The sequence below is a fragment of the Aptenodytes patagonicus genome, chromosome 7 (genome assembly GCF_965638725.1).
Source record: "Aptenodytes patagonicus chromosome 7, bAptPat1.pri.cur, whole genome shotgun sequence".
In the NCBI taxonomy this organism is placed as follows: Eukaryota; Metazoa; Chordata; class Aves; order Sphenisciformes; family Spheniscidae; genus Aptenodytes; species Aptenodytes patagonicus.
In genome coordinates, this window is record NC_134955.1 from 36,015,031 (window position 1) to 36,038,929 (window position 23,899).

At 43.4% G+C, this 23,899-nt stretch overlaps 2 protein-coding genes across 5 annotated transcripts in view; one reads left to right on the forward strand and one right to left on the reverse strand.

The window, feature by feature from the left end:
• EIF2AK4 (eukaryotic translation initiation factor 2 alpha kinase 4) overlaps positions 1-4,871 on the reverse strand; it is a 45,563-nt gene extending 40,692 nt beyond the window's left edge. For 2 of the 4 annotated variants that reach the window (XM_076344884.1, XM_076344887.1), the window contains exons 1-3: positions 4,656-4,859; positions 2,670-2,785; positions 1,385-1,487 (exon numbers count right to left, since the gene is read on the reverse strand). In XM_076344884.1, the coding sequence (XP_076200999.1) occupies positions 1,385-1,487; positions 2,670-2,785; positions 4,656-4,808 (372 nt within the window). In that variant the 5' untranslated portion in view covers positions 4,809-4,859. Of the gene's footprint in view, positions 1-1,384; positions 1,488-2,669; positions 2,786-4,655 lie in introns of all 4 variants that reach the window. The other 2 variants (XM_076344886.1, XM_076344885.1) reach the window with 2 other exon arrangements.
• A 4,298-nt stretch (positions 4,872-9,169) lies between these two features.
• GPR176 (G protein-coupled receptor 176) overlaps positions 9,170-23,899 on the forward strand; it is a 47,220-nt gene continuing 32,490 nt past the window's right edge. The window contains exon 1 of the mRNA XM_076344890.1: positions 9,170-10,257. Within this exon, the coding sequence (XP_076201005.1) occupies positions 10,029-10,257 (229 nt within the window). The 5' untranslated portion in view covers positions 9,170-10,028. The remainder of the gene's footprint in view (positions 10,258-23,899) is intronic.

Sequence of the window (23,899 nt, forward strand, 5' to 3'; positions counted from 1 at the left end):
TAACTCACAACTGCATCTACACATTGCTGGAGCAAGCACAACTCTTGCTTTGAAAAATTAACATTAGGAAAACCTATGACACATTTGTAGCTCCTTTCAATGAGATCAGAAATCAAACTGGGATTTAAAGCCCTAGAGGCCAATCGCTCTCCTGGGGTCAGTTGTGAGCAGACTGAGTATGTATTGCATCGTTTAGTGGTTACTTGGAGAATTTGAACCGTGTATTTCCTATCAATTGTCCATAGCACAGTCATTACAAAAAAGAAAAAAAAAAAAATCCAGAATACACTGTTAAACTGCCAATTTCCAGAGATACTGAAAAAATTGAGGAAATTCTTGGTTATTGAACAGAATGAACAAAACAGTAACTGGTTAAAACAGGTCTTTTGAAATTATCTGCAGAAAAATTGGCAATCAAAATAGAAATATAGTATGCAAATGGAAAAAAGGCTTGATGTGGCAAGACTGAACAACAGGCAACCCCTGCCAAACCTGTAAAGTTGACAGGTGTAGGAAACTGAAAGCAGAATATTATCCCATTTCAGCATATAACAACTTCCACAGCTGTGTATTTCTCACTTTTAAAAAGGCAAATTGAGCAAATCAAATGTGCTCACCTGTAACATTTCCAAATAGTATAAGAAACATACCGTAAACCCTGCTTTCACCAAGAATTCAATGTTTGCTAGTAATTCTTTGAATCATTTCAGTCCTCAGCAACAATGGAAAGGTATTGTTAATACCAAACATACCTGGTGACTTATAAAATCCCTTAAAATAGATACGAGTTCTAAGCTTTATATGTTTCTCCATCTTTCTCTTTTTATCCTATTCAGGGGCAAGTCAAGAATCACTATTCCTAAACACAGTAGGAAAAAAGGCACAGTGGCATGGAGTGACTGTGCTACAGCCACAGAAGTCAACTGTTGAGCTGGTGGTGTAAGTAAGGTCTCTTGCCCTTCAGTTCAGCATTAGGTGAACAAGATCACACTGAAAAACTCCCCACATAATTGCTGTTTGCTTAAACAGGTATAGCCACTTACAATATTCAAATTAATCTGAAGAGTGCAGAAAGCTCTCAATTTTAGAGTTAGTATTGCTTTTCATACTGTGAAATAACTCCGAGAATAACATGAACCTTTAAATCTGCCTTTAAACAGGGATAAAGCTTGCACTATTTACACATGCACTATATTTTAAGAGCGTGCATACTCCGAACTTTCATTAATTAGAAACATTCTTAAGAAAGAAAGAAAGTCTCTCCTTCCTTAGGAGCAATGCAACTTATACTTCCAATGTGGATGTATTCCATTATATTATACCACACATTTTTAGAGCTATTTAGCTCCAGAGTATATTTCTCAAGGAAGTGAAAAGTTCTTACCTCTCCACAGCGCCGTTTTGCCAGTTCAGCTAGTCTGGATTTTAATTCATTTATTTTCTCATTTGACAAGCCTTTTGAATTTTTTAGTTGTATTTCAGGGACACTGGAGGACAGCAACAAAACATAAAAAATTCCTCGTTAGAAAAAGTAAGTGTAAAAAGCAACAGAATGTTGGTAAAAACGGTGGGTGAGGGAAAAGGAATGGAGTTCATAGTCACTTAGCGATTAGTCAATGCTCAAATAAGCAGTACATAAATATTAGATATACAATATAGAATAAAGCCAGAAATACTGTTTTATATTCCCTACCATCAAATTTTGTGGCTGCAGATTACCTGTCAGTTATACTTAAGAGAAAAACTACCAAATAAACCCTGCAGACTCTTATAATTCAGCTCTTAACCAGTGATTTACATAACAGTCCTTTAAAAATATTACTAGCACAACATTTAGGTGTTTAAAATTTATTTATCACCACTATACAGGTTACACAAACCTAAAGAAACATATGCAATAAGTAAGTAACAGCTAAATCTAAAAAATGTTTAAAATAAAGTAAACAAGTAAAATGTCTGTAGCTATGCTATCTTAAATTAAAGTAAAGTAGAGTGGCTGTTATATCCCATGTTACAGGGTATAACTGAGCTATCACTTGGTAAGGAATAGCACTTCCCTTGCACACCACTCATACCACAGCACAAATGGACGGGCTGAAGGGAGTTATGCTTTGGACACAACCAGTGGCATAAGGACTGAACGAAACGGGGCACAGAGCAACACTTAACCCAGAAATAACTTGCGAGCCCAAAATGCTGGGGGGGCTGATCACCTGCAATTCTTTTTACAATTCTCTGTGGAGAACTCCTCCAAAAGGCTAATCCAGCAGAAAACAGGAACAGCAGATACAACTAAGGCAGCAGACTGCTTTAAAAATGAACATTCAGTCCCCCTCTCAGCAGGTCACGAGTGGAAAAAGTTTAAAAAGGGCACTAAGATGCTAGCAGGTACACCCGTGTTTACATCTCTCCAAGCTACAAATTGGGGCTGCAGTCTTGCACTGATAAATGCATCCCTATTATTCTCCATTGCACAAAAGACCACATCCAATTCAGGTGCCAAATTTTATAGTTGCCTATTACAAAATACCACAGGCTTAAATACTGACATGCAGAAAGCAAGAATACGAGTGATGAATAAAACTACATGTTTTTTCAACTTACACTTTACTGTGGAAAACAGAGAAAAATGTTCAGAGAAAGAAGGTTATATTTTAACGTTCACTCACGTATCAGGGTAAGTATGTGGACACTTGACCCACAGATCAACTTTGGCATATACTTCATTATCACCAGTCAATCCCTGAGGACGCAGAACTAAATTAATTTCAGGAGGTTGTCGTACCTAAAATGGAAAACAAAACTTTTGATTTAAAAGGTTTTTTTGGTTTTGTTTTAATGAAAGCACACAACTCTCACAACCTGTATTATGGCAGAATTCAGGTTAGACCATCCAAACCGTGAAAAAAAAATATTAATGTATTGACATTGCTCAATGAGAGTGAACTGGTTCACTGATTATCACAGTTTATCCAGTATATTTTTAGAACTTCTTCGGATAAGTGTAGTTAGTTATTAGAAAGATGATTCAGACTGAGCAAAAAGGAGGTTTTATAATAAAACCCTTGTATTCTGCTTACTGTAGGCTAATAGTAGGAAAAAATTAAATAAATGTAACAGGTTATTTATGGAATAGCACAGATTAAAGCATTCATTATAAGAACAATATTGTCTCTTTTGTGTTTGTTTTAGGTCACTAATAAACAACAGTCAGTATTTTATTTTCTGACATGGCAACAGACTATAACATCACATCTATATACACATTGTGTGGCCAAACAAATGGCTAGTATTTTTTTTGTGTATATATTTTTGGTATAAACCAGAATTTTAACAAGTACTGCCCTTCCCCCCATTCTGTTCAAACTGCCTACTCAAAATCATAATAAAGTAAAACATGCCCATATAAACATTCTAAACTTTTTTTTTCCAATTAGAAAATTGTTTTGGTTTTTTTTTTTTTAAAAACCAACCCAGACCTTAGTAACATGACAAACAGTCAGGGAAATAAGACCACATGGAATAACAAATATGGAAACAGGTTGAAAGATGGTCACTATGCCCTTTATCTTCCCTTTGCGTTTCCAGCAGGGAGAAGAACAGGTTAAGTCAAGAGAATGTCAGGTATGACTTTAATAGGCAGCGAGGTCTGCAACACTTCTGAAAACCCAGCAAATTACTAACAGTGTTTGCATCAAACTCCATGGGGGAAAAAAAAAAGAAGTTACAGGGTGCTGCAAGAATTGTAAGTTCAGGTTTATGGCAGAAAAAAGACAGCTAGGGCTATGGTGTATTTTGTAGAAACTAAAGACAAAAGAATGTAAAGAGAAACGACAGTAGCAGTGAACTTGGGGAACTGAAAAGAGTGACCAGTACCTCCAGGTACAGGAAAACAGTGTCACAGATGCAACTGGAAAAAAATTATCAATTAGACATTGTGGACACGAAAGAGAAATGCAAAAGAGTAGTGAGGACTAGCCCTGAGCATTAATTAGTTGTAATTAAAAAAAAATATAAAAATGAATGTTAAAGTATTACATTATCATGGAAACAGCCACAGTTCGAGTAAACCACAGCATATAAGAAATATGCAAAGATCAGCAACATGTATACCCATGAGATGAATTAATTAAGCAGGTATGTAATTAGTCGGTTAAGGGATGAATTAAGAAGCAATTTTTTATAAATCTGACAATTAATTAAAATGCAAGTTACGTGCACAGCATTAATTATAGCGTGAACGCATCGACCTAAAGGATTAATCGAAAGGCAGTGACACGGCTGCCTGCCGAAGTAGGGGAGGACAACGGGCAAAGAGCTAGAGGCAAGATGCGCCAGGCAAGAAATACAAGGGCTCGACACCAGCGAGAAAGCACTAACAACGTTCCCACCGCCCGCCCGCAGCAACGCGAGCGCCACCACCCACATCCGCAAGTAGCAAGGGCCCGCTCTGCCTCCTGCTGCCTCCCGTTCACATGGGACGAAGGAGAACGAGCGGCTCTGCCTCTCTAACCATTAATGGGCGCACGAAGCGCTAAGAGAGAGCAGCGACGAGGCCCCCGCGCCGCCGCGCTCGGAAGGGCCAGGCGAGGGGCAGCCCCGCGCCTGCGGACAGCGCAGGCAAGCGGGCCGGCCGCGGGAGCCCCGCTCGCTACCTTCCAGGCCTGATTCTGCCGCAGATCCTGGAAGTCCTGCCCGTAAATGGACTCCAGCACCTGGAGCTCGTTCTCCTGCCGCAGCTGGTAGCTCTCCGCCGGCTCCGCGGCCACCTCCGCCGGCAGCTGCTGCGCGCCTCTCGCCCGGGCCATGTTAGCTCCCCGGGCGGGGGCGGGCGGCAGCCATCGCGGGCGGCCCCGCGGCGCTGCCACCGTGGAAGTGGCGCCGGGCCAGCGGCGGCCGCGCTTTGCCGCGCCCCGGCACCGCCTCCGCGGCGGCGGGAGGAGGAGCCGCGGGGCCGCGGCCGCCCGGCCCCGCCTGGGCATGGTGCGTCCCGTAACGGCGGCTGCGGGAAAGGCCGGGGCCAGTGCCGCAGCCCTCGCAGGAGCTGTGTGCCGGGGTGCGGTGGGCTGGCGGCGGCCTCGGCGCCGTGTTAGCCCCGGGCCGTGCAGGGACGTGGACCCGACGGCTCTCGGCGGCCTTTCTGGGGCTCTGCCAGCCCGGGAGGGACCGTGGCGTATTGCCCACAGCTGCTGTTGTGCCCTGCTCAACCCCTATGGCCACTCGTGGTCCCAACTGCCTCGTTCCAAACGCCCCGTCCTCACAGCTGTGTAGGCCCAGAGTAGCTGTGCCTCATGGAATCATAGAATATCTTGAGTTGGAAGGGACCCATAAGGATGATTGAGTCCAACGCCCTGCTCCTCGCAGGACTACCTAAAACTAAACCATATGATTAACAGCATCGTCCAGATGCTCCTTGAACTCTGACAGGCTCAGTGCCATGATCGCTTCCCCGGGGAGCCTGTTCCAGTGACCAACCACCCTCTCAGTGAAGAACCTTTTCCTAATGTTGAGTCTGAACTTCCCCCAGATACGCCTCTAGGTATATCTGCAAATACAGACATATTACTGTGCGGATTTTTTTTATAGACCTTGAGAAAGATTTGCAAAGCGGAAGAAGAACCACAAAATTCACAATGGATGTCATGTAGAGCTGGGCCAGGATACAAATCTATGTGGAAACTAAAAAAATGTTTCCACTGAGGATTGCTTTAGCGACCACTAGGAGGTGGAGTGTAAGCAGCCGTACTCTCCGGCTGGTTGAGCTCCAAACACGAGGTGACGCCAGACCCTGTGAGCACCCCCACAGCCCCTGGGTCTCCAGGGGGCAACTTACTTGCCAGAGAGAGGCAGCTGGGGGTTGTCAGGGGAGTGGTGGTAAGCAGAGAAGAAAATGTGCTTTTCTTCAGTCACTTCATGTGGTAACTAGTGAACGGAAGGATTGCCACAAGATGACGTAGCCTTTAAAGTTTTGGGATCTTAATGAACCCCCCCCAGGTAAATTCATACATACAAGCTTACCTATTAGGTATGTGATCCCCAGGCAAACAAAAACGCTACAGTAATCTGTAGCTTGCTACCATGCACCCATATACTATACTTAGGTGATTTTATTTGTTAGGAAACACAGGAAACAAGTGTGGTCCACTGAGATGGAATGAACTCAATGTTGGAGTTTTCCTTCTGCCTTAGACCTAGTCATGTTCATACCAGGATCCCCATTAGTTATATTATCTTGCCCCTAAAGATCAAATTCCGTCATCTTAATTGAAAACAAGTAAAATAAGTTTCAGAGCCATACTTGCATTATTTTAAATCTCTACTGTTGCAGTATAATGGATTCAATTTTTCTTTACTTTTGTAATTGCATGAAGAATCTTCCGATGCTTCCCTTTTACTTACAAGGTTTGTATCAATGGAGTTTTGGTGATCTTCACTTTATTCCCTGACCTTCAAGTACAGACTTTTTGTTATAAATAGACCACTTAAGGAGGGACTTACTCTAATGAATAGTTTCTATGGCTCTCAATTTGTCCTTCTGAAATTGAGAACTTGTTACGTGCATACTTTTGTTTATCTTTCCATAATTCTTAAGGTCCCAGCTGGGATTATAACTTATTTAATAAATGGTAGTTTCATAATGTCATTAGTATCTAACCAAAACAAATCTTAAACTGTATCACTGTTCTGATGCTGTTCACTGTTCCTCACCATGTCTGGGAATGCCTGGAATGTGCCTTTAGTGGTAGCGTTTTTCTGTCTCATCTTTTTTTTTGTGGGAAATGCATGACCAAAGCTGTGTAGTGTTCATCTAACAACAACAGAGATATCCTTTTGCACAGTCAAATGTGACCGGGGGCACTGTAATTGTCCACTAGTTTCTTGCACCGTCTTAGAAGTAACTGCTATATTTGAACCACTGGTGCAGTTGCATATGCTCATCTATCAGTTTGTATATAGATAGCCTCTCTGTGTTAAAGACAAGAAATAAAAGTTTCTAGGCCCCGGATTCATCTTCTCTCCCACACAAAGATGCAGCAAGAATTGCCAATTTGAAGATGTGATGCAGTAAGTAATTAAGAAACTTCAGTAAAATTTTATCAGAAATCATGGGTTTACACTTTCCAAGCACTTTGTGTGGGGTACACTGCCCAGCACGTGGGAATCTTCTCCCATGTTACATTGCATAACAATGGGTGGGTCAGGTAACAGTATGCATTGTTAAAGCTGCCTGACTGTCGTCCCCGCCCTCCGTTCTTGGCAAAATTTTAACCATTTGGGATTAAATGTTCTAGACCAGATGTCTACCTCAGGCTATTTTTTTTTCTCTTAATTTCTTCTACATTGATTCATTGTTTCCAAGAAGAAAGCCAGAGAAAAATAACATCATAATAAAAACATTCTGAGAATTTCTTTTAAAAAGTCTTGTACCCCAGCGGAAGTGTGAAAATTTGATGGGTGAGGGGGAAGAGACAACCTTTTTCAGTGCTGTGGCTTTGCTAGCTAGCCTTGTGAAAACCTGCATAAAGTAAACCAAATTATATTACTGGGGGGGGGGGGGGGGGGGAAGTATTCACATGCTCCGCGCAGATTTACTGGAGTACAATGACTATCACTGAAGAGTCCACCCGCGCTGAACATGTGCCAGACTGCATCTGGACAGAAGCTTCCCTTCCAAAATTTAAGACAAAATTTACAACTCTCACATCCCACAACATTAAAATTTAATTCTAGCCATTAAAATTTAATGATGTGGGACGTGAGAGCATGCTTTCACTTCCCCCTGTGCATGGTGAGGGGAGGTGAGTCTCCCCAGGTGAAGTGCAGGAGAGAGGGGAAGGGTCCCGGAGGGAGGAGCTGAAGAAATGGGTGACTGGGTGAGGAAAGGCTCCTTGCTGGTGGCCGGGAGGTGGAAGGGAGCACGAGAGAGTCTGGTCACGGAGACTGGCCAAAATGGCCACAGGGATGTTGGGGGACCAAAAGGAGGAGGAAGCTGATGCAGGAGCCCCAGGAAACAAAGATGAGGGGGAAGCACAATGGAAGCTGCTGATTATTGCCTGGAGAAAGTGAAAAACAACTGGGACTGGCTGGACAAGGTGCATGAGTTGGGAGTAGGGGTGAGAGGAAAGGGTAGGCGGGTGGGTGAGCCTGGGTCCAGGCTGGGAGTGGGGAAGAGATATGAATTATTGGAAGAGAGCCTGGAGCAATGAGCTGGGAGACTCACACTCCCAGAGGAGTGACAGGAGGCTGCATAGGGCAGGGCCCAAACACAGAGGTGCAAGCGGAGGTTTGGCCAACAGCCTCCAGGGCCTGTGGTGGGATGGGACGGTGGCAGTGCCTGTTTCCCTGTGGTCAGCAAATGTCTTTGAACCCATACCAGAGCACTCAGCTCTCTCCTGTATCATCAGAGTTCACAGGAGACAGGACATAGATCACAGAAATACATTTTGTCAGTTTGGGGTCCCTGAAAATGCCTTGCTGTGCAGGGGTTACACTCAAGGGTAGCTGTTCTTCCAGGGGGCACTTTCAGATTTGCTGGCCAATGGCTGAAAAACCTTTTTTGGCTTCATTTTTAACTAGCCATCCTCCTAAAATCTTCAAATTAAAGGCAAATATGCACCCGCTATATGGACACTTTTTGCACAATTAAAACCCAAACTTATTATGCCTATAGAAAAGCTTTCCTGGCAAATTACATACTAAAGAAGTATCTATTTTAATAATATGTATATCTGCAAGTTAGCACTGTCTTTTGGAATTCAGTCCTCAGAATTACGGACCTGTTTTAAAATACCGGTTTAGAAATGCTGGCTTCCAGACGGCGCTTGCCTAACGATGACGAGCTGCGGGCGCAGGGCTGCCCTGCCCGCCCGTGGCGGCGCGGCTGCCGCGACAGGCGCTTCCCGCCTACCCCAGCCACGCCCGCCCCAGCGCTCCCGAGCAAAATGGCGGCCCTGCAGACCCTGCTGAGTGCCGCGGCCACGTGATGGCGGTGCCCGCCGCCCCTCGGGAGCTTGGCGGAGGCGGGAGCTCGGCGGCCCGCCCCGCCCCGTCGGGCCACCGCCTCCCGCGGGCGGCGGAGGTCGGCGGCTGTCCGCAGTGTGGAGTGGCGGGGCCGCGGGCAGCGGCAGGGCAGGGCAGCGTAGCTCGGCGCCCGGGCCGGCATGTTGGCGCGCGTACGAGCAGGGGTGTCACCGCCAGCCGCGCTTGGTGCGGGGCGCGCTCAGAGGGGGTCACGCAGGATCATGCGGAGGGCTGGTTCATTGGAGGCTCGAGTGCCCCCCGCCTTGGGATTCAAAACCAAATTAATTTTCCCCGAGAAATAACTGGAGTGCAGTGGAAGCCATTGAGCAGGCATTTACTTCTCTGGACGCTGTCTAAGGGTCTTCTTGGTGTCCAGTGTTGCGCAGAGCAAGGAGGGACGCGGGACAGAGCCATGTCTTACCCCAGGAGGAGTGAGCGGAAGGAGAGAAGAGAGCACTAGGAGATGTGCCACGGGGAAAGAGATGTTTTTCCTCTCTCAAGGTTGTGAGAAAAGCTAATGCAAAGGCTGAGAATGGAGTGGGGGACAGAGCTTATGGTCCATCAACTTTTCCAAACTGGTTTTAATGTATAGTAAGTCGGTGTGCGTGCAAGCGTGTACGCGGCGGGCGCGAGGTGACCTGGCGGGGTTAGGAAGATGAGCCGTGGTGTACACTGTAATTTCCTCATTCACGTTTATTGCAGTAAAACATGCTGAGGAAACGCTGTGGTATTGTGAAGCAAGAAATGCGGGACAGCTAATTGCAAGGAGGAGCCTGCTTTATTTTCTGCTTTTCTTTACTGGCTATCATGATTTACAAGGTAGAAATGTGAAAAGCCAAACCTGCTTTCCAGGACACAGAAATGTGGTGAAGATGCCTCTGAGTGTCAGAGACAGGGCTTTATTCTCATAAGTGCTTTTTTGCCTGTGGGCTCCATTCAGTCATTAAAGGCAGGGGCTCAATAACCTGTGGTTATTAGGTGGCAGCAAGGAAGGCAGGAACTTCGCCATGGGGTACAACAAAAGCTGGATCTTGAGGAATGAAAGCGAGCATGCCCCGTACCAGGCTGTCACCAGAGCTCTGGAGATGAGGAACACCTCGGCTGGGCAGATAGTGTGGCAGGGTGGGAACGGCAGCGAGGCTGGCACTGCGGAGAGCGAGGAGCACGGCGAAGAGCAGACCTACAGGCATTTCACTACCACTGTGCAAATTGTCATCTTCGTAGGGTCTTTGCTGGGTAAGTGGGTGTTGCTGGAGTTTTTTGTTGATGCGGTTTGTTTATCCTTATGGCCAGGGACTGCAGACCAAACAGTAACAAGCATAATTTTCTGCCTTAGTGGCTCTTCTTCTTGCATTTTAGGTCCTCAGCTGTATGATTTCATGTTCCTTGTGGATTTCTGATGTGTAAAAGCTATTACTATAAAAAGTTAGCTATTCATCACAGATGAGAACCAGTACATTATATGTATGTATCACTTTGTAAACTTTTCTATCAGAATTTAAATGGGCAAAAATTTAATGGGTAAAAATTTAATGGGTTGATTTTCAACTGTAATGGGATCTGTTCTCTTTACCATAGAAAAGGGTGTGGAGTGTTTTAAACAAGTTTTACTGAATTTCTGTTTCACACTGCAGTAATTCTACATTTCGTCCTGCAGATTTCAGATGAATCCTTTGGAAGTGCTTTATGCTGTAAACATATATAACCACGTGCAATCTTGCCTACTTGTTATACTTAAATTAGGAATCATACACTTTAGATATGTGGTAGTAAACGAATAATATATATGGCCATATAACTTTACAAATGTGTGTACGTTTGCTTTCTAGGTGCTTATAGTACATTGTTTTGTTAGGAATACATGTGAATTTCTTACCCCCTCCAAAAAAAAAAAAAGGCAAAATAAGCCTTTTGGTGAGTCAATTTAGCACTATTTGGGAGATCAGTAAGCTGGATTTCAGTAAAATGCTGCTACTGTCTAAGTCATTCAGAGCTAGTTACTGGAAATGATGATGAGGCTTTTCACACAGGGCTTGGCTGAGAAAGTCTCCAGCTCTCCTAGGTGAGTTCAATAGGACTTTGCTAATGGTCATTGGCACTTATTATCAGGGATTTGTTTTTGGTTTTCCTGATCTTGAGTAATGCTAAAATCCATTTCTGTGGCCATGGTAATTAATTCTAATATGGATTTCCTCTTGGTAATATTTAATATCACTTAAATAATTTCGAAGAAGATAGTAAGCATAGTCTTGAACAGCGTTGAGCTCTGGGCTCAGTTAGCGATACACTTACTGGTTATTACTGTAATCACTGAGTCTTTTGGCCTCAATTATTCTTCTGTCCAGTGGGGGTAATCCTCATGGTTCTTGCTTTTTTTCTATTTAGCGCATAGGTAGTATGGGGAAAGGACTCTCTTTTTCTGTATGTTGGATAGTGCCTGGCACAAAATGATAGCCAGCAAATAGTGTCCTAAAAATAACAAATTTGGATGAGAAAAATCAGAATTTTAGTTCTTTATCTTTTGGGTTTTGAGCCTTAAGAGTGTACATTTGGGTCATATGTCCAGACTTACTTTCATGAGCATGGATCCTCAAATGTTATTTGAAGAAGAAAACAGACACTCTCAGACAATCATGCCTTCAGCAGCTAGGAGTTTTTAAAAACCAACCAACCAACCAAAAAATACCATAGCTATAAATTTTGCAAGACTACTGCAAGTCATGGTTTGGCACTCCTGCAATTTGCTTTCAAGAGGTGGACTCTGTGAAAAGATTTGGACCTGTTATAAGGGGTTTATCTGCAGATTGGATGGCTGGGAGGCTGATGAAGCTTCCAGATCAGTAACTCCTCCAGGCCTATCAAAGAGCAAAATAGGAGAGGAAATTATGGTTTTTTGAAATATGAAAATGCAGTAGTCCAATGACAAATGTTAGCAGTGGGCCTCATGGATTTACGGTGATGGAAACCAATTTTAACTATTTTTTTGAAACTGCCTTCTTTTCCAATCTCCCTGCTGCCCCAAAACACTATTTTAAGAACATTTATGACACGCTATCATAACAGCTGAAAACTTGAGAGTCTTTAAAAATGTCTTCCCATATCATCCGTATGAATGTACTGCTATTCCTTCTTTACTGAATGGAAACAAAGCCACAAAGAAGCTGAAGCCCTGATCTCCCGAAGGTCTCAGGGTTTTGGTGCCTGCATGCTCAACCCTCATACGTGCCAGATGTTTTGCTGCACACTATCTCTGCATCAGCAGGGGAGAACAACTGGATATTTACCTCATACTTACACTTGCACAAACGCCGTTAATTAATTTTCCTCTTCATTTGTTCTCTGCCATGGTCCTTAGAGCATGGGCGGCATGCAGATCTTTTCTCCCTCAGGTGGGCCCCTCAGCTGAGCTACAGAATAGCAGTTCTTTGGTCCAGTGAGTTTCAGGTTCCTCTTTGCAGAGGGGAAACCCTTTGAGGGGAATTAGGACTATCCTTCCCCCTAAAGCATGAGATGGGGGGCACTCTCCTCAGAGGTAGGATGTATGGGTTTGGATTCTTTCTGGTTTAGGAGGATGTGCAGCTTGTACATCCTACAACGTCAGTGCCCAAGCCACTTTGCTATTGCATAAAATAGCACTACCCTTTTAAAAGGAAAAAAATATTTCTGCTTCCAGCTTGAAAGGGAACAAATGTATATGTCTCAGTCCTGATAATGAATACTGGGGTCTGACATAAGCAGCAGTCTACAGCACAGAGAGGTCCAGGTCCTACAAGAGGGAAGAATCACAGCTGGGGTTGTGAATTTAATTTGGGTTCCTGCTGCGCAGAAAAATGTGATAGTGATAGTCAGTTGTGAGAGAGACGTACACTATGTTTTTCTCTCCCATTTGTTTGAGACCTGTGGGGAGACTTGTAACAGTAGGAGAAATTCTTGTGTTAGTTTTCCCTGTGTTGTGAAAGGACTGTGCTATGGTGAGTGTTTCATGATACCTGCTAAGGACAAGAAAGAGTCAAACTGTTCTTCTTTATGGTTACTTTACAATACATTGAAAGCACATTCTCAATTCGTTTATTATTTTAGGTAGCAATAACAACGATACTAGATTCTAGAATTTTTGTTTGTCTTTAAAAGGGATTGTGTAGTTGTGACAAGTTTGCCAAAGCTTGAACCTGGATATGACCTTAACATGTACGTCAGAAGATCTAACTGGTAGAACCAACCAGAAGTATCAAGAAGAGGCTTGCCAATTCGCAGATTTTTTTCCTATTGTTTTTTGTCCTAATTTGTAGAAAGTTGTCATTGTTAAAAAATTCTGATTTTGTAAAGAATCAGATTATTCCATGATTGGAATGGACAAAACATAATTATTAGCCTAAAAATCACTTATAATTTAGGGATGAGAGTTCTTCAGATAACTTGGTCATGAGTTACTGAGTTAATGAAGCTATAATGTGCTTAAATGCTACAGTTTTAAATAACCATTTATGTGACTTTGAGTCTGTTTGCACAAACTTCCCACTGTTGCTTTTCCACTGCTTGCGTGGAAGTTCTTGCTTAGCAGACTACCTATGATTTTAATTTTCAAGGACTGAGGAATAAAATGGGGTAAATCTGCATCTCTATACTTTGAAGCCAACTGGTACTACCCATTATGCACTCCTTTGGCTGTAGCCCACCACGAGGTTTCAGCACAAGACAGGAGGCATTGGAGGGATGAATTTGGTCAATTTAGTTATCCTGATCAGCAGATCGATTTGACTCTATGAAGGAAAGATTTGCAGTATGTTCAAGACTTGCAAGCCATTTCTGTCTGTGATGCTTAGCTGAACTCATGAACTGGGGAATTCATCTGGGGAGCTTTAAATGCTTTGCACATGTTGATGAACTTATTTACCAAATGCACAAGGTGAGGTACCAAGTATGTATGAGACTAGAAGGCCTTGTTAATGCTGTCTTCCTGTGCAGCTCCATGGCTAGTAAGGGCAGTTCTCATAGTAATGGCATTTCCTAGCCTGTAAGCTATCAACTCAGGGCGGCGCTAGAATAAAACAGTGAAAATGCTTGCCACTGGTGTTTCTCGTTCCACTGTTTGAACTGTACTTGGATCAGGGAGTGTGGAACATGTTACAGAAAAAAATACAAGCGTGCTGAGCATCAGCAGAAGAACTAGGAAAAGACCCATGCCTCTCGTTACCACTTTCCTTTTCTGATCCACACGTGCACTTGGTACTCCTGGAAATCAAGAGAGTGGGTGCCTCAGGAACTCTGGAATGACAAGTGCATGTGTAGAGATGTGTTTCTGGCGTGGGGTCAGGTGAGTTGCACTCAGTAGTCTGCTTAGGCCATAGCTGTGCAGTTACAGTATGATTAAATCTGTTGCTTCTAAGAGAAGTTACTATAGGAGAATAGAAGCCAAAATAATTATGCTGCTTCTGTCAACTCTTTCATATGGATGACTGTTTTTTGAACCCCTCAATTGCCCCTAATTGGCTTAGCAAAAGGAAAGCTAATGTGTTGAATTTCTGTGTGTAATGCAGCAACTTTCATTCCCTTAAATATGAGGGAAAGTGAAAGGCACCAATGGGAAGAACTAGCTGATTTTACTGGCCACTGGAATGATGCAGACGGGAGCAGTGTGACATGAGAAGCAACACATGCTGTCAGTACTGATTCCCTTCGGTTGACTTAATCCTGTGTGGTAAAAGGTGTCAAGAGATTTGAGCTTTGCATGTCCTAACTTGTTTTGAAAGGATGTAGAAGTCGTCAATGGAAGAACAAGAATGGTAGAGATTTGCTTTGAGATTGATCGCTTCACTTCCACTAATCCTGCACAGATCTATCTGCTCTGCGGTTCCCTGTGTATTCTGCCTGACTCAGGTTAGATAATTTTCTACTGCCTTGTAAGAACTGTGGGAACTGTTTTGTTTTGCCTAACGTGTTTCAGGCCAGTTCCCTCCACCTATGCCACCAAATGGATGTGACTAAGATGATGAAGTCAGGATTACTTGTGGAAGTGAATGATGATTTGCACTCATGGTAATACTGGCTAGGGTCCTTAGCTGGCAAATTCAGATGGCTACTATCAAGGGGATGGTGTTGTTCATGTGAAGTTGATAAAAGGAAGGATAAAATAAAACTTAGGTTTATAACTACTGCCCTGTCAAATTACTAAAGTTTTGAAGATGGAGACCATATTCTCCATTCTCATGATTTTTTTTGGCATGTTACCCTGTTTGTCTGTCTCTGGGTTCTTGTTTCAGAGTCTTTCTTCCGAGTCTGTCCACTTCACAATGTTGTTCTGCCACCTATTGCCATAGTAGCAGAGTGCCATCAGTGATACAAATTCATAACAAAAGCACAGTTTTTCGTGCAGTTTCTGAAGTTGCTCCTCTTTGAGCAGGAGTAAAGTTCTGCTTGCGATTTTTTTTTTTCTTCTTTAAATCAAAAGAAGAGATTTCATGAGTTTTGCTGATTGTGTAGGGTTTTATTTGGAAGAGGACTGACAAGTAGCATTGGAATGGTAGAGAAGGAAAATTTGTAGTGTTCCCATGTCTATGGGAAGTTGGTTCCTCTTGCTGGAGAATAGTTAGGCTTCAGCTTTTGTATGATTTGCTGTGATCATAATGGTCAGCATGTCCCAGGGCAATGCAGGCCACTGGTGGTTGTGCCCATGACTCTGTCATTGTGCTAGGTTCTCTGTACCTTTGCCATGTATGGACGGGGCTTGTTCTCACAGGGCAAGTACAGAAACCAGGAAATTCAGGAGCCTTTCAAGGGGAGACCAGTTTTTGTTGCCTGCTATTGCGGTGAAGAGACGACTATGATTTGACTGACTGAGATCAATGGGCCAGGAAAGTGAGACTCTGCTGGCTTCTCCCATAGTGACTAATAGAATGGGAGCTACATCTAGCTGTGCAGATGTATCTGCATTGGCTTTACAGGTAAGAGAACCCTAAGGTAAAGAAATTTCCGCCATTTGAGAAGCATGCTGCGCAGCAATTCTGTTATATTACCCTAGGAAAGTGTTTCTTGGTTTTTGTTTTCCATTCTCCCCCTTCTGAGACCTGTGTACACTGGGTGCATTCTAGATTTTCTCATTTGTTCTCTTGTCGTGTAGCCATATAGTGAGATGGAGCTCATGCAGTGATCTCACTCTTCCATTTTTTGGGGGCATATCTCTGGCTGTTTGGGCTTCTAATATACAGAGCATACTGTGAGGATTAACTACAGCATGGTAGGGCTGCAACTAGCACTGCAATACGTTTCAGTAATGCACAGCAGAGTAGCCAGGCTGAAAAGGGGTATCACCAATGCTGTTGGCGTTACTCATTGCACACTCACAGTCAGAAAAAATAGAGGCTTCAGATCTTTCAGTCTGAGGTCAGAGGGGTAGGGCAAAGTTTATAGGTTGTTTTTTATTGGATTTAAGAGTTTAAACTTGTAACCTGAAATTCATAGTATTTTTTAATTCAGATAATTTCTTCCCTCCGCCCCCTCCTCCAGCATGAAAAGAAAACAGCAAAAAGCTCTAGTATATTCTTGGCTGCTATTCAAAAATGAATAAACAGTTTATGAAAAATAGAGTATTTGAACATGGTAACTGTGAAAAAATATTAGCTATTTGATTCAGAAGAATATGGAGCTACTGCTTTTACTCTTGTGGCTGTCAGTAGCTTGAAAAAGGATACATGTGGACAATGACTTTTAAATAGGTGACAACTGATGAATGGCAAATCACAGATGCTTTTTTTTTCTTTAAAAAAGCTTGGGATGACATAGGGCTCCTTTTCAAAGCGACTAAATTTTTAATAGCTTCCTTTTTATCAAAGAAGATTCTTGAGATCAGATTTGCAGTGAATATAGGAATAGAGCAATATAACTCTACAAAGGATATTTTTCTCTTGCCATTACAGGTAATCAATCTGCAGAGACTAATTATTACTTTAGCACAGCAACCAAACCTTTGACAGAAGGAAGAGGGAGTATTACTTCCGAGCTTTGGCAGGGAGAGGTCGCTGGAGGTGGCTGCAGCTGTTTTCAGTTGAGTGCAAGCCGTGAGAGGCGTTCTTGGAAATGAAGAAGAGGATCTCCAAAAAGCACTTGTAGCCAGCATGCACAGTAAGCTTAGCTTGAAAGGGAGATAAAATTGATGGGTGAAATGCAATGGACAATAGCACCTTCTATTATTCTCAGGAGAAGGGAAAGGAAGACCAGGAATAACAGTTTTGAGGGAGATCAGGATATGGGCTCTGTCACTCTTAACATGGATTTTTCCACAGTTCACTTATTTACATACCATTAACTGCAGTTAAATGGGGGAGCTAATATATGTTGTGCTTTTACTGAGTGTAGCATGGGTGTAGCTGAATGTTCGTGTCATGTTAGGCTTAGGCGAGATGGTATCCCATTATCATGGTTTGTCATTTCTATTCTTTTCATATTTCCCAGGTCTGAGAGTCTGCATGTGCTCCTGAGGTTATTTGAGTCCGTTCACAATTTTCATGTTAGCCATGTAGATAAAACTGCATTAATTTCTTCTTTAAAAAAATAATTCTTTTCAGACATTTGGGGAAAAAAACCCACACTAGACAATTGATGAAAATTATAATGAGAAAGAGATGTCCTCAGTGCCAGTGTCTACTCCCTAGACAGTTAGTAAAAAATGCACAGAAAGTATCCCAAATAATCCCAAAGCCAGGAAACTTTCCCAGATCTTGTAGATCAGTGCCTTAATTGGGGTTTGGGGAATGAGGCTCTGTTACTTGCTCTTTTGTCTTCCCAGATCTGTCTCGTACAGAAAGAAATGTCATTGGAAAGGCTGAGGATGCTCTGATACAGTTTGAACTCTATTCTAGTGGTTATAGCACTTTTTTTGGAAGCTGTGGGTTAGATTGATTACCTCCTGGTTTCTAACCACGCTGTGATGATATCAAAGGGAGGTGTCCTTTGAAAAACAGCACGCTTTGAAACCAATACCAGATTTCCAAGTGAAAAGTGAGCCTTCCCAGTGTCCTGTGGGACAAGAAGAGGCAAGGCTTCAGGCTCACCCCTTTTCCTGAGGATTTCCCATGAGCTGTTTGGCTCCTGCCTCTCCCTGCCCTTGAAACTGATTTTCATCTCCCTGTCTTGACATCTGTGAACAGACATGTAAAATGGAGTTGTTGCAGCACCTAATTTATAAAAGGATAGATTCCTTCTGGGATACAATCGTGAAGTAACTGGCAGTCTAGGTAACGTGTTCATAAAGGCAAATGTATACTAGCATAAGGAATAAATATTTGTATCTTGGAATAGCTACCAGTGAAGTTTGCCACAGGCATCTTCTATAAAGAATGAAGCAGGGAATCTTGCAGTAAAAAAATACTGCAGGTACGTGATTAAAGGCTAGACTGAGAGAATTTTTAAAGAACGAGGGGCACATCTGCAATAGCTCCAGCAAAAATTTGTAGCCCTGCCCCCAAAAAGGATAGAACCGTCTGAGGGGGAAAAGAAAAGGGTCTGGGGATGGGAAGGATGATGTTTTGTTTCTACTGGTGTCAGTCTTAGAAAAATTGGAATTGTTTTAGATGAAATCTTCTAAACCAGGCACTTTGCATAGATTAACTTTGTTGCTGATTAGCTGGAATAGTTAAAGTTTGGCAAAGCAAAAAGTGACTGAAAATCAAGTCTAATAAGAAGCATCAGGCAAATGTAATGATATGAGTGGTAATATTTGCATGTAATAATAATGGCATAGTAATAACATATTACAGTATCATAACATTACGGGAATAATTTTCCCCTGCATTTTTGTATGGGTGGTTCCAAGCCTCAGGAGTAATGGACCTTGCAGCAGTAAGCCCAGTTCAGGTTGCACCCTTGATAAAGTCTGTCTGGAACAGGTATTATGCTTTTGCTTTTTATGTGTTTTCGGGTGAACTACTAAGCAATTATTTTTCCGAAGAAAAATTGAGTTTGGGGAGTGGGTGAAGAAAAGGGGTTGTGAGAGCCTCTGCGGTCCCCGTTGCTATGGAGACCTCTCTTCTTCCTGTGCTTTAGCAGAGGTGCCTTGTCTGGCTTTGGCTGAGGGGCTACTCAGATAGCACCGCCGCGTTTTAAAAGAGAGGCATTGGGAAAATAACGATTTACCCAGTCTGGAAACGTGTGAGATGCAATGATTTATATCTGAACTGCAAGTGCGTGATACTCTGGGGATACTGGATGCTGGAGTGTTCCTCAGATACGTGCTGGGGGGTTAGCTGATGTCTTTAAACATCGTGTGTGTCGAGGATGTTAAACTGATCGCTATTTAGGGTGAAACTGATACTAGTCGTTTTACTGTCTGTATTCCCCGTGTGAACACTTTAATGACAGCTATGAACCAGAGCTGTTTACCTAGGTGACTGGATGTCATGTTTTGCTTTTCATTGTGAGTTACATTTGCTCAAATGCCAGCTGGTGTATATATCACTGACTGTTTTGAACTTCAGTGAAAGTTTAGATACATCAAGATTTTGTATTGGATATTATGGGCAGTAAGTTAGTATTTCAGGCATGAATGAACCCAAGCCTTAGGAAGAATTTTAAATGGCGTTAGTTCTGTTACAGACCTCATTTATTGGCTTGTTATTGAGCAGGCACCATGAGCACTTAAATGAGGTTTTTATTATTTTCTGTTCATCTTTAATAATTAATTTCTTATTTGTGTGGTGTTGGAAAAAGTAAGTTTTCTGTTTATTGGGAACATTTTTCAAGATCTAGGAAATTGTATACTTTTTTCCCGACTCATCCCCAGAAAAGATGCTGGTAAGTGTTTAGGTGCTGCTGAATCCTGTAGGCTGATAGAGGTGAGCCTGCTGCAGCTCCGTGTCCTCAGGTCCAGCCACAGCAAGGCTGAGCACACATTCCCAAGAGGCACACATGCACACAATACATATGTACATATATGCACGAGCAGCCACACAGACTGACACAGGCAGAAAATGCAGCACTCATGCAAACACAAAGAGCACCGATGGCCTCATCCTCTTCCCCTCTCTAGCTGCTCAGGATGAAAGCCCATTAGTATAAAATACATAAGCATATACATATACACACATCAGTATAGATCCCTTTGTAGTAGCTGGTCTTAGACACCCAGTCTACCCAGTAGCTGGCCCAGGATCCTCTGGTCTCCCAGTTCTCTCACACACAGACACACAGATGTAGACGGGTCTCTCCAGTTGCTGGTCTGGAACTATGACCTTACCAGTAGCTGACCTCCAAATCCCAAGGTCTCTCCAGTAGCTGGCTTGGACCTTCTGGTTCTCCACTAGCAAACTTTCAGACCCCTCTTGTCCCCCCTGGTTATCTGGCCCAGACTTATGGCCACACCAATACTTGTCTCCTAAGCATCTTACCCTACTTGCTGCCTAGTCTGGCTTGATGTTTAGTAGTGATTACACACCGACATACACGCTTACACAAATGCACACTCTGCGGTCTCTCCAGTTGTTGCCACCCTGATGTGTGGGCCCTGATATCCCATGGTCTGACTCCAGTTACTGCACTTGGACCTCTGTATGCACACAGACCCATGGAGCAGAGAGCCCCCCACCTATGAGAAGAGTTGGAAATGGAGTTTAATGAGAAGATGGGATAGACTGTGCTGATCAGGTGCAGGGCATGGCCAGACAAGCGTACTGACCAAATGCTAGTTTATAGATGGCTTTTATCCCCTTTTCCCTCTAGTTTCCCGCACTTGTTCCTCCCCAAAGCACCCTGAACTCTCCCTTTACCCACCTTTTTTCCCCTACCATAAACATCCCATAGTAAGTTTTGTACAATCCTGAAATGGTCTTCCCCTGCATCCCACAATGACTGCATTACCCCTGGGCTAAACCCCCTCAGTCTGAAAGGAGACCTGGAGAGCCTCTCCCATGGACTGACGGATGGGGGCCACCCCTGGCCCATGGGGTGGAGTCTCCCCTGCGACAGCCTGGGGAGGGGTTGGGGCAGGGGCTCCTTTCTCTGAGTAGGTTATTGGGCTTCCCCCACCTGCTGTTGTGTCTCTCTGCTCCTTTGTCTTCATGGAGGCAAGCCTGTAATCACATTTGCTAATATAAGCTACAAACTGCACTTCTTTTTGATAGTTTTTGTATGATGAGGCTCTGAGATCATACAGTAGATTGTATGTGTACTAGTGGGAATATCACTGTGAAGTGTTTTGCAGAGAAAAACAAAAGTGGATTTTATATACATCCTCTATATATTTAAGGAAAAATTCCTAAATGATCAAGATAATGTTTTGTTTTCCTGCTGTACTTCTTTTGATCCCTGCCCCGCACCCCCCCCCCCCCCCCCCCCCCGCCCCCCGCCCCCTGGCCCGGCCCATCACAGAATTTGTAAATGACTCTGCATTCTTGGGTGTCCAGTATAGGTGGTCACTGGGGCAACAGCTGAACTGGAAGTCCAAAGACTTGGGACTTTCCTGTGTTATGTTTCCTATACTTGCTGTCTCAATATCTAACAAGGAAGGAGTTCTCAAAATGTTCTGAGAGTGGGCTAGGTACTGCTAGAAAGTTTGGAAATGGCAGAAATACCAGTGAAACAATTATTGTATTGTAGCTCTCGTCATTTCACTGCTGATTAAATGCTATCCCTATAGGAAGTACAGCCTCTTGTTTTCTGAACAGTACTGTTACATGTAAGCCTTTTTTAATTTTAGCATCTTTAAATTAGATTTAGCAGCTGGAAGCAGGGACAAGAACTGGTGCCTTGTAGTCAGCCAGCTTCCATAGAAACATTGCAATAAGGAGAATATCCTGGATTGGAAGGCTGGCTGGATAAGAAAGCTCATAACCTGTCATGGTAAGGCTAATTAGATCAGCCAGACAATGCAAATGGCAATTATGGTAGTAACAAAAGCAGTAGTGAAGCTGAAATGGTGATGGCAGGGAGAGCTCTAATTGTCTTATTCTCCGCTCATGGTCTTTTGCTGTCGTTGGGGATTGCTGGGAGATTGCTGGGAGATTGCTGCCTTTTTAAATGCTTTATCAGTTATGATATTCAACACTGTAATTTACATTCTTCTCCATCATGAATAGCCTGGCTTACTTCCTGACAAATGTGGTCCTTCTGCCAATTCTCTTGGGGGAAAACAAAGCCTGTAATTTTTTGGAGGACAGAGACTCTGTTCTTAGTCTGCTTTTTTTCTACCACCTTTGACTTACTCTCTTGTCTGTCAAAGCAATTCCAGCAAGAACTCAACAATTTCTTCCAGAAGACTGGTAAAATATGAAGTGATCTTGCTTCTCGTGTAACCTCTTGTATCTTTCTCTACATAGCTTGTGTCACTTGGCTTGTGTTCAGACTCCAACAGGCCTTACTTTTGTTGTGTATCTATATTTCTTATGGCATAACTGGATCATTTCTCTGATATGGTAGAACAAACAACAGTCAGTCATACAAGGGGCTAAAATACATTTTCTACTGCTATTGCCTGAATTAATTGGAAAAAGTGGAAATACTGAGGTAAGGTGGTTTTTGTTGTTTCAATTTAATATCTGTAGTTTTAAGGAGTATCTAGGACAGAAATGTAGTCTGATTCGCCTTTTCTATTTGTTGTATTAGGCTGTTTATTTCCCTTAGCCTTTTCAGAGGAGCATTAAGCTACAGCCCCTTTGGAACTATGTCAGTCTGAATCAGGTGCTCCTTTGTGCCTTTTGGCTTTCCCCAGCTTTTAGCTTAAATGTTTTCCTCCAATTTTCAGCCTGACTCTAGTTTGGCTAAGGTACAGCCAGCCTGTCCTTCTTCTACAGGTCTGTATTGTCCTGAAAGGTATCCCATTTCTTAATGTATCCAAAACCCCCTTCTCAGCATCACCATCTCATTCATGCACTGAGACTCCAGGTCTCTGCCTGCCCTTAGCATATAAGAGCTCTTAATAAATCTCTTAATGACAGCGGTTATTAAGGTCCTGGGCTTCAGTGTCCTGGTTGATCACCTGAATTGAGCCTTCAGAACGTCCCTCTGACACTTGCCTGTGTCGCTGGTGCTGATACAGACTGACCATTGGCCCTGTTCTTCCTTGTGAGCTATTGGGAGATCCCAGGAGGTCCACTCCCTTTGCACCTGACAGGCAAGTTACCGTGCAGTCCTTCCTCTCTGATGTCTCAAAGCCAGCTAGCTCTGTGCCTAGTAAAGCAACCTCCTGCCACTGCTGCTTCCTGTCCTTGGAGTCCTTTCTACTGCAGGCACATCCAGTATGCAAGAGGACACTCTTGCCCAGATGGGTACTGTCCTTCCCTGAGACTTGTGTCCCCAGCACAAGAGCTGCTGCAGTGGAGGTGAGAGTATGCAGCAGTGTCCCTGTAGGCCTCATATGGGACCTTTTTATTTCTCTTAGCTGTTCCAGTTTAGCCATTCCCATCTGAAGAGAATGAGGGCCAGGAACTTCTTGTACTGTATACACACACGCACACAAAAAAATGGCCCCTGAATAGGTAATCACGTGTGCTGCACTCTGGCCAGTAGCACTATCTGTTCCTGGACTTTGACTGGCACGTTGAGCTTAACATGTTAGTTTAAGTGTCTTATTAGTTTAGCTTGTCTTTTGCTTCAGTGATTAAGATTGCTGTCCTCCTACTGTACTGTATCCTTTTTAACATGCTTAGCAGTGAAGTAAGATGTAGCCTATATGAGATAAACTGAGGAGTGAGTGCGTGCACGTGTGAGTGAGCGTGTGTGGAGAAGCCAGCTCATTTGTACCTTTGCCAGTGCACTCTTCCATCATGGCTGCCTCTGTTCACTATGCTCCTCTGGTTATTTAGCTTTTGCCTTTTGTCGCCTCCACCCTGGGTATGCTCAGCCCCCTTGTCAGCATCAAGGGACCACCTTGCAGACCTCTTCGCATCCCGCC